Source organism: Bufo gargarizans, chromosome 6 (assembly GCF_014858855.1).
Source record: "Bufo gargarizans isolate SCDJY-AF-19 chromosome 6, ASM1485885v1, whole genome shotgun sequence".
Classification (NCBI taxonomy): Eukaryota; Metazoa; Chordata; class Amphibia; order Anura; family Bufonidae; genus Bufo; species Bufo gargarizans.
In genome coordinates, this window is record NC_058085.1 from 187,318,189 (window position 1) to 187,329,504 (window position 11,316).

At 37.0% G+C, this 11,316-nt stretch overlaps 1 protein-coding gene across 2 annotated transcripts in view; it reads left to right on the forward strand.

The window, feature by feature from the left end:
• The window catches only part of LOC122941149 (sodium channel protein type 5 subunit alpha-like), a 245,311-nt gene extending 237,112 nt beyond the window's left edge, over positions 1-8,199 (forward strand). For both annotated transcript variants that reach the window (XM_044298180.1, XM_044298181.1), the window contains 3 exons: positions 449-553; positions 1,298-1,568; positions 4,729-8,199. In XM_044298180.1, the coding sequence (XP_044154115.1) occupies positions 449-553; positions 1,298-1,568; positions 4,729-5,960 (1,608 nt within the window). In that variant the 3' untranslated portion in view covers positions 5,961-8,199. The remainder of the gene's footprint in view (positions 1-448; positions 554-1,297; positions 1,569-4,728) is intronic.
• The last annotated feature ends 3,117 nt before the right edge of the window (positions 8,200-11,316 follow it).

Sequence of the window (11,316 nt, forward strand, 5' to 3'; positions counted from 1 at the left end):
CGGTACTTAGAGGAGACAGCTCTTAGATAGTCGATTTTGAGTTCCACCACATAAGATGAAAAATGTAAAAAAAAAAAATACACATAATTGATATCACTGCGCCCAGAATAATCCATGCAGTAAAATGAACAAATTTTTTATCCCGCATGATGAACTGCGTAAAAAAATGTATACATTTTTTTGTTTATTACACCTCCAAATAATCACAGTAAGTCTCCCAATATTGGTTTGTACAATTAAGGTAATACCAAATTTATATAGTTTTTTTTTATGTTTTGTTATGTTTAAAAAATAAAAGTTTAAATCTTTAAAAATAACTTATATTAGGGCTTATAAGGGCTTTATGGGTTATAGGATTAAGAGGGAATCTAATTCCATCAGGTCAATATCACATGGGTATCCATTATTTGCAATATTAATAATGATTATTTTTGTTTTGTCCCATTACTTAGGGGGTCAGGATATTTTTATGACTGAAGAACAAAAAAAATATTACAACGCTATGAAGAAGTTGGGGTCGAAAAAGCCCCAAAAACCAATTCCAAGGCCACAGGTAAAAAGATTAGGTTATTGCTTTTTAAGGCCATTGCAATTACATTTTGGATTACTGTTGAAGTGTCCATGAATTTACTGCTGAAGACACTTTTTTCTCTGAATTGTGTTTTTTGGGGGAAAATAGAAAACAAAATAATTAAAAATATATTACAGAAAATAATAAAAAAAACAACAATACAGCATATTTTACACATTCCAGGAGATTAATTTAAACTTACAAAATGGTCAAATGATAAATTTGTGTCTCCAAAAATGTAGTGTTTTGTAATACATGGCTCATAGAGGGGAGTCTAATTATCTAATAGGGCACACAGACAGGGTTGCGTTGATGGGACAGCATCTATAAAATTGTATCCCAGGGTCTTTTTACTTGAGCCGATAGACCGAGCATTGATCGGAAACAAACTTTCACTTATTCTCAATCACTGTCGCATAAATGATTGGATCAGCTGACAAATCAGCTGGTCTTTTGATCGGGCCAATTTCAGGATCGAGCACTCTTATGATAATTGGCCCAATCATCTACAAAGTCCTTTACTTAAGATGGTATCTTAGCTAAGAACAAAAACAGCGTGAATTGGATGGAATTCTGTTGTCCATTTTTGCCTTCCCTAAACGACTCAATTATATATTGGTTCCTGATACTTGAGGTCCACTAGTTCATATGAACGAATCTGTTATGCTTTATGTTTAATACTTTTTTCCATCTGTTTTTCATATTTAAACTCTATTTTTCTTACAGAACAAATTTCAAGGATTTTTCTTTGATGTTGCTACCAAGCAAGCCTTTGACATTACCATCATGGTCCTTATATGTCTTAACATGGTTACCATGATGGTGGAAACAGATGAGCAGTCTGATTACATTGAAAATTTATTGTATAATATTAACCTGGCATTTGTGGTCATTTTCTCTGGAGAATGTTTATGTAAAATCATGGCTCTCAGGTACTATTACTTCACAATCGGGTGGAACATCTTTGATTTTGTGGTGGTGATTCTTTCAATTGTAGGTAAGTGCCAAAATACTTCCAGCAAAACATAAATTAATTTATGGCAGGACCTAATGTACTATAAATACTAGGCTACTTACAAGAATCGACTTAAAGAGGACCTTTCATGCAATTTTATTAAGGGAGATATATACCTGTATGTGCTGCGTACCCCTCGCTGATGCTGCCACCCTGCTTGATTTTTTAAAATATGCCTCCTATGCCCCGCTGTGCCCCGCCGAAATCCTCCCGCTTAATACTGAGCATCGGAGCAATGAGGAGGAGACTGAGTCTTTCTCTGTGGGCGTCTCCTTCTCCCCTGGCTGTAGCGCTCTGCACTGCGATTAGACAGTGTTACAGCCAGGGGAGAAGGAGACGCCCACGGAGATAGACTCAGTCTCCTCCTCATTGCTCCGATGCTCAGTATTCATATACTGAGCAGGAGAAATCCAGCGGGGCACAGCGGGGCATAAGAGACATAGTTTTAAAAATCAAGCAGGGTGGCAGCATCAGCGGGGGTACCCTGCAAGTACAGGTATATATCTCGCTTAATAAAATCGCATGAACGGTCTTGTGCAAACAACACAAGCAACATTGTAAATTTGTTTTAGGGGTTCCAAAACATTAGCACGTACTACTCAACATAAAAATTGTGAACTTAGTGTTAAAGCCCTTTTTAAAAAGAATTAGGAAGGATTTGCTTTTTTGACACCCTCCCCCCCCCCCCCCCCCCCCTTACAATCACTGTGGGAATCTACTTGATGTGCTAAAACGTGCCCACTATAGGGCATTGCCAAAGCCTGTCTCCAAAAATCTATAAGTGTGTCTGGACTGGTACATTTTCAGTGTTGTCTACAACTAAGTTGCATTTTAATCTTCTAAATAAAGGGGCTGATACATACCTGTACATTGTGTGAGTTTTACCTCTGTAGTACTGATATGTGGTAGTTGTTGTGACTTATACAATTTTCTAGGAAAAAAAGAGAGAAAAAAGTTCTTTATTTTATGTCTGTTCTGCTTTAGATTTAAAATGTGTGTATTTACCATGTGGGTAATCATAGTAATAAAATGTAAAATGTGCTTTATATTAGCCACAGTTAGTGAAACATGTATCCCCAAGGTCTCTGTATTTCAGTACTCATTGCATTCCTACATCCTCTGCCTACATTTATTAGACCTTTTATGCAATACTTAATAAAAAGACAGTTGACAGGGGCATTGTCCATTGCTAAAAATGGCCCAAGAGTGTTGTCTATTGCCAAAGTGCTCAGGCCCCCCAGTGTTACTTGTTGATAACGCCTCCCCTGTGTATCTGTAAGACAGCCCAGTAACCACCTGACGTCACTCTTCTCTATTCCCAAAATCCCACACTTGTGGACCTCACCAATGGGTCTGGGCATGGGATAATCATTGCAGTCTATGGGAGATTCGCCAGAGGCAGGGCTCCACTTCGATAGGCCTTGGGTCCTTCAGAGGGCTGAGGATGCCATAGTAACCAAATAGCTCTTTTGATTTCTGTGCAAGAGGAGCTCTTCTGGTCCCAGGAGTGTAGTGCTTCTGGAGAAAGACCTCTTAGATGCTGTGGTCACAATTGGCCATAATATCTGAGGGATTAAAAGTCTGTGATTGGAAATCTTTGCCTTTGGCTACATGCACACGACCGTATGTTTTTTGCGGTCCGCAAATTGCGGATCCGCAAAAAAAAAAAAACAGATGGTGTTCCGGATGGCATCCGTTTTATTTGAGGATCCATTGTAATAATGCCTATCCTTGTCCGCAAACTAGAAAAAAATAGGACATACTGATGCGGACAGCACGCGCTTTTTCTTGTTTTTAGCGGACCCATTGAAATGAATGGGTCCGTATCCTATCCGCAAAAAATATGGAACGGACATGGAAACAAACATTGTTCGTGTGCATGTAGCCTTTGGGTGCCTGATATGTAGGAGTTAAAGGCAAATTGCTTTAAATATAGATACTAAAACAGTTACATTTACTTCAGACAAATTGTTAAAGGGGTTACCCCTATCACCTATCCCCCATCTGACTCGAGCTGTGGTCAGGCATATGTGCTGTCATATTATTCAGTGTCTGGAACTGTGAAAACCAAGTACAGTGCTCAACTGGCAGTCCCAATATAGTTTGAATGTAAAGGCAGTGCGAATGCTTAATTATTGCTCCATTCAAAGGGGAGCGGTCAGACCACTACCAATCGGGCACCTACCGTCCGTCCTGTGAATAGATGAGAAGTTGTATTTCTGGGAAAACCCCTTTAAAAAAGTTGTATACATAAAGGTTTAGCATTCATGGTTTGCTGTCAGCAATTTGCCAAAAATACTCATACGCTCATGTACCAGTGTATGTAGTGAAATTTAACGCCACAAAAAATAAATTTTAAATGCTAATGATACATTTCCAGTGGAATTCTCTCCATGTAGTACATGTGCATTACAGCATTTCAGTAAGTAAGGCCATGACACAAGAAGCACAACAAACTACGGTGTCACTTCTTCGCGCTGAGTTATGTTTCACAAAAAAGAAAGTCAGATTAGTAGCGCTCTAAGCCAAGGACAGAAAATGTAGACCTAGTTAAAAGGTCATTTGGAAACCCTTTAAGTGGGTTTCAGACGCATAACTTCACTATAATTTATTGCACCTACGTCACTCCAGTGATACATTCCTTTTTCCATCTTTTGAACATTTCTGCATAACAGATTTTACATGCTACCACTGTTTCTTCTTTTGCTGTATATCATATTTCGATTTTGCTTTCTAATACTTTTTGATAAGAAATTATACACAGAACTAAGCCCAAGTAGAACTGGCTTAGTTGCCCATAGCAACCAATTAGACTCCACCTTTCAGTTTCCAAAGAAGCTGTGAAAAATGAAATATGGAATCTGATTGGTTGCTATGGGCAACTAAGACAGTTTTCCTTTATACTAGTTTGATAAACTGCCCCCTTGGAGAATAATTATAGACAGTTTTACTTCATGTCTAAAGCCCTCTGCATATTTCAGAAATTCTCATTTTGGAGGTTTAGTAGAAGCTTTCTGTAGGTGAAGCAGTACAGATGCTTGTCAATCAAGAGCACATACAAACCTTTATTTAGTTGGTTAGATTATGTTATCATTATTATGTTGTTTCAACTAGTTTTAATGTTAACTTTTTTGTTTTCTAGGCATTGTACTTTCAGACATCATCAAAAACTACTTTGTGTCACCAACTTTATTCAGGATCATACGTTTAGCACGGATCGGACGTATTCTCCGACTAATCAGAGGAGCCAAAGGAATACGGACTCTTTTATTCGCCTTAATGATGTCCCTCCCTGCTCTTTTTAATATTGGTCTTTTGCTTTTCCTGGTTATGTTCATATATGCCATTTTTGGCATGGCAAACTTTGCATATGTAAAGAAGGAGGCCGGAATTGATGACATGTTTAACTTTGAAACATTTGGAAACAGTATGATTTGTCTTTTCCAAATCACAACGTCGGCTGGATGGGATGGTCTTCTCAGCCCAATATTAAACAGTAATGAACCTGATTGCGATCCTTATTTACCCAACCCAGGAAGCACTACTGTTGGAAACTGTGGTAACCCTCCAGTGGGAATTGTCTTCTTTGTTAGTTATATTATCATATCATTTCTTATTGTAGTTAACATGTACATTGCCATTATCCTGGAAAACTTCAGTGTGGCCACAGAGGAAAGTACAGAGCCTCTAAGCGAAGATGACTTTGAAATGTTTTATGAAGTCTGGGAGAAATTTGACTCAGAGGCAACACAGTTCATTGATTACTCTGTCCTTTCCACTTTTGCTGACTCACTTGCTGAGCCCTTACGCATACCAATACCAAATAAGATTAAACTAATTGCCATGGACTTGCCTATGGTTAGTGGAGATAGGATTCATTGCTTGGATATTTTGTTTGCATTCACCAAAAGAGTTCTTGGAGAATCTGGAGAGATGGATACTCTAAAGATACAAATGGAAGAAAAATTTATGGCGGCCAACCCATCTAAAATTTCATACGAACCTATTACAACCACCCTAAGGCGTAAACAAGAAGATGTGTCTGCCTGTATCATCCAAAGAGCCTACAGGAGGCATTTGCTATACCGTTCCATGAGACAAGCCTCATTCCTTTATCGCCACAGGTCGTGTGATGATAATATCATTGAAGAAGATGCCCCAGAAAAAGAGGGTCTTATTGCAATCATGATGAATGAAAATTATGGGCGTCATTTGGACAAAATGGAATCTTTGTCTTCAACTTCATTTCCACCTTCATACGACAGTGTAACCAGGGACACATGTGACAACATCACAGTGGAGGACTCTTCCAAAAATGATGAGTCGACAGATTGTAAAATATGTGCAGACAGAGACAAAGAATCATTTGTATAATCATTGTTTTTGATATTGTTTACAGAATGTTACAATGTACAAGTGCACAACCATTCGAGCAGCCTTCATAAATTCAATTGATTTGCTAATAAAATGAATTACCTTTTCAACTGAACTACTGGGAACGAATGCTTAACAACTGTTGGCTCAATCTCAGTCAACTTTGCTTTATATTTCTACATCAAGAACTTATGCAGCCTAAAAAGTAATAACAGTGGCGTGGTTATGAGTATGCTAATGTGTAAAAGAGTAATGCAATGTATCTCTATACACAGACAAAGCCTGACTGTATACATTCATTTATGGTCTTATACTAGTGTGTTCAGTAAAGGTTATATATGACCTTGCTTCTAAGTTAAATCCAAATATCACAAGCTGCTGTAGCAAAAAATATATACACTTACTGTATATGTCATGAATGGTCTTTCATAAATTTATATTTGATATTTTTTTTACTTACAACAAAAACATCTTTTTTCCATGGGGAGAGCAGATAAATATTTAAAGATCTGCATTATAAACTCTCAAATGATGTAATATAATAAAAAACTGAAAAAAAGAAAAAAAACATTCTTGGATCGTGCTGCTGAAAATTGTTACAAAACATTTGAACTGTTATTACAAGCTGATATGTAATTGCTTGGCATGGGTAATGCAAATAAAGCTTTTTAAAAAATAAAGGGTTAATTAATGCACCTGGATTATCGAATGTTTAAAACAAAATAAGATGGGAATTTTCAAAGGAAAATGTACTAATTTTTTCTTTTGGACAATTTTTTTTTAAATGGTACTATATTGTTACATTTTTGTCTGTTCTCTTTTTTCTTAGCATATACCAAAACATGGGAAAAAACGAGTCTCTGATTTCAAAAGTGGTTCGGAGAAAAAGTGGTTTTGGGATCCATAGTCACCAGTCAGAACTTAGTCTTTATTAATATAAACTGCACTGGAAAGAATAAAATGTGGATTGTGGTTGCTGTCGATAACAAGTCCACGTTTTGAAACATAAAGGTCGATACAGCAATTCAAATATCTAGGCTCATTTCATAAATTGTTTTCTACTCTTGCATGTTTCTTTCCTCCCTATTTCTGCCATTTTTGGCCATTACTTTAAGTTTCAATACTTCTCTCAGTATACCAAATTCCCTCAGGGCTTCTTTTAGTAGATCTCATCTCACCCCTTTACCTGAAATGTCTATGCAATGTTTCTGCCATAGCTTTATCCTTCTTTGGTCTTTTCTTATGTAATCATGTATCTATCCTCCATGTCTTCCACTCATCATCAGTACATCAACAATCATTATCATTATTCATCTCATTAGCCACAATCTGGAGAAGACAAGTCTATGGTTGGCATAAAAAAGCCATGTTCCTGCATGATGCAGCTTAGAGCAATGTCTCGGCTATTCATATATTAAGGATTTTTTTAACAGTCACTTCTAAGATGGGGGTTTCTTCTTTGGGAAATCCTTAAAACATGACATTGTAGGGGTACTTGAGGACAGCAGTTAATAACTCTGGGTTACAGAAAGAAAATAAAATGTATGGATAATGGCGATAGAGGCCATCCTACTAATAATTACCACCCTCAACATCACTGATGTTACATAACTGCTGGCTCTATGGTGAAATATGTTAAGGCTGTTTAGCACCATGATTGAAACTATTCAACCTGTTGATGCAATGTATTTTATTTCAGACCCACTTGTAACTTACAGATTAAGCAAAAAAAAAGGTGCAATCTTGGACATGGTAGCATGGAGAAGATATACTTTGTCTCATTGTATTGACTCTGTCTACTCACGCACCATGTGCATCTGGCTTTGGCATGGCAGAGTGGACTTGTGGCACATTTTCTGTACATGCAACTTGCTTTAAATGTTTTTAAAAGTGAAAAAGCCATTTACTCTTTGAGTGAGGCAATAAATTCCATTGTCAATGTCATTTACAGTTTTAAGTTGTTTAATGATTGTTTGTGTGACTTCTTGGCATCCAATTATTGTTTTGTTCCAAAAATGTACACAGTTCTTGAACTTATCAATTGCATTTTCTAGCATTACTTTATCAACAGTTTTCCATTGCCTGTACTGTAAAGAACCATTTCTATGTTGCACATGAAAGTTCACTTCTGCTCTAACGTGATGTCCACTTGTCATTAACACAGCACATGTAAGGAAACGTTCCAGTGAGAACTTCTTGTATTGACCTTGAATATACTTGAATAAAATTATCAGTCTTTTTTTTTTACCTCCATGGCTCTTCTTTTAAATAAATGTTTTCCCACTCTGAAAACTATTTACCAGTGGCCATCATAACTTCATGTTTTTTCCTTTATTGCTAAATGTAATGTACCATGCAAGGCTCTCAAGGGTTATGGAGATTTTTTGAGACTGGCATTTCATACATCAGTCAATAAAAAAAATGCTCTGGATAAAGGAGCTCCAAAGTTATTAAGAGGACCAGGCCTCCTAATACATCTGGTGCATCTTCTGGTTCGTGTGCTAGAAAATCAAATCTATGCCAGCTATAAGCTAGCTTACATTTGTACTCAAATTTACACCACTCTTCACCAACTTAACTAAAAATTTGAAAGAATGGTGTAAAATAAAAAAAAATAGTCATAAATTGTCTTTCAGAATGACGCTTGCACACAAATTTTGACTTTTGCAAGTAAGGAAACTGACATAGTGGCTTTCAAAAGTTCCCCCATTGTCTTTAATGCATATTGTGATGTTCATGGGTTTCTTCACGATGACAGTTCGCTGAGCTGCTAGAATGATCTCTCATTCAATGCCAAGCAGTCGAATAAGTCTACAAGCCTTGTTTAGAGATAGGCAAAACCCCTATTGTACAATATTCATCATAACTTGTTTGACCGCCTGCAAGCTTGTCTCCCATATGTTTTAGTGTTCTATGCTCCCACAATTCAATTAACTATGCATACATTCACCTCAAACTATTATTATATCCAGTTGCTGTTGGATTCTTCTGATATCATCAGCATCAATTTAAGTTAAAAAAATTAACTTTATTGGAGTTATGAAATAATTAGTAACCACAATGGCCAGGCAGTATTCTAATCCACAGAAGTGCATATCCATGTGTATGACCTTTGTAGGTCTTTAACTGTCGTTGGGCTTTTTTTTCAACACTCATCCACTTTACTTGCTTTTGTAATTCTAATTCATTGTTGCTGTTGACCAAGCGTTGTGTTCTACCTGTGCTTCTGTTTGTATGATACCAATGTGTATGTGTGATACCTATGCCTTACTCTAAACTGAGTCATGCAAGAAGAAATACACTCACATAATGTAATGTGTTCTCATACCATTGGATAGGGGTTTGAGAGATGTATGGTAAAAGTAAAATCAGTTGGGTGGCGTGCTTTATCAGACATGTTTCTGTGATGTACCATTGTATTCTTCGGTACTCAAGAATCTTTGAAACTCTGGTGTGATATATTGTAGTCATAGGTTTCCCATGACACAAGATGCTCTTGACCCACATTAAATCATGGCAGTTCCCTTGACCTTCCTTGGTTTTTGTTTTCTTCTTGGGTATAGTCACCACTATCACTTTATCACTTTCTGCCAGTGAATTGAAGGATGAGCAGCAACAGTGATCCAAATGCCTGTATGCACTTAATTTGAGTTGTCCAGGACAAAAAAAAAGAGATGCAATACCAGACAGTGTGGTGCTGCTTCTGGGTTGAAATCAACGTGTTTCCCCAAATCTGAATATCCCTTTTAATATTTAATGTGTCTATAGGCCATACTATATGGGAGACACCTATAGTCTGTTTTGGCTGTCTTCTCCTCCTGCAATACATATTACACTATGGACGCTGAGTCTACTTTACTTTAGCTTTTTTAGACGCCTTTCACATGTCAGCAAATGGTAGACGTGCTGTCCATGTTCTCCACAGACAACATATATATATATATATCCATAGTTTTTTCCTCTGTGAGTCATTATATTTGTATGTGATGTGGAGAACATTGAGTCTAAGGATCCATGAAAACTACTGACAAAATACCAATTGAATCTGTGTTTTGTCAGTGGTTTTCACTGACTGTTGGTAGGAGATGGCCCGGTAATCCCTTTTTCAGTCTAGCAGTGCATGTGGAATACAGATGAATGCAAAGAAAAAAGGAGGTTAGTCAGCACATCCCAATACACAGGTGCAGGTTGTGATGGCTGAAAGCACAAGAGCAAAAACAAATACAACAAAAAAGTATACTGCAAACTACACAAATAACAAACTAAATATAATAGTGCCATGCTCACTATAGAAAATATAGTGTAAAGTAATATAGTGCTACTGCTATGCTCAAAAATTTGAGATTCTTGACAACTTTTTTGTACAAAAAAATGATTTGTGCCTGTCCGCCAACAACAAGGCGATCTCTTTAGGACAGTAACCTACTCTAAATACTATATCCTCTGCTGCCATACTGGCCTCCATTAAATTCTGGGAATGCAGGTTCCACATGCATGCTGAGCCCACATTGCATTTTGCCTCTTTTGGTGCCATAACGGACTCCTTTAAATACAAGGAATGCAGGCTCCACATGTATGTAGAGCCTTCATTCTGTAAATTTAATGGAGGCCAGTTTGACACCAGAGGAGGTAGTATTTAGTGTAGGTTCCTGTAAGAGATCGGCGGTGTCCAGCTATGCAAGATACAGTAATTCCAGTAGTCTGCTCCTCTGTCAAAAGAGACTACTGGAATACCGTAACTTAGATGTGGACATGACCTAAGTTGTCTGAAATAGTTTATACTCTGATTGATACTCTGCATACCAGTTCTTATGAAATACATATACAGTACATTAACAGAAAAGGATTTCTTATTGGAATATGTCAGTAGAAATGATTGGTCCTTTTGGATATTGGTTCAGGCTTGTAATTTTGATGAAATTTCTTTAATGTTATGATATTTGGGCTCCAAAAGTATCTACATTTAAATTAATTCCAGAAATTTTGCAATATGTGAGGCATCGGGAGGTTGTTTAGTTGATAAAATGGGGTGTACAAATCTAGTAAATGGGCTGAAATAGCAAGATCAACATCTTTGCATTCTATGGCTAGCAAATTATATGTGTAATGTATAGCTGGCAACTGGAGCATGTGCCTGCGCAAAACATAATAGTCCAATTTAGTAGTATCAAGTCTGATTTAAAGGCATCGGCAATAATAAAACATCCGTATAATGCAGTATATACATAGCAACCAGGCTACACCGTAAAATACAATAAAGGCATTAAAAACCTTGATTCTAGCAATGGCACGGTACATAGTTATTAAAGGGAATGTGTCATCCAAAAATGACTTTTGTTTAAATCACTTTTTAATG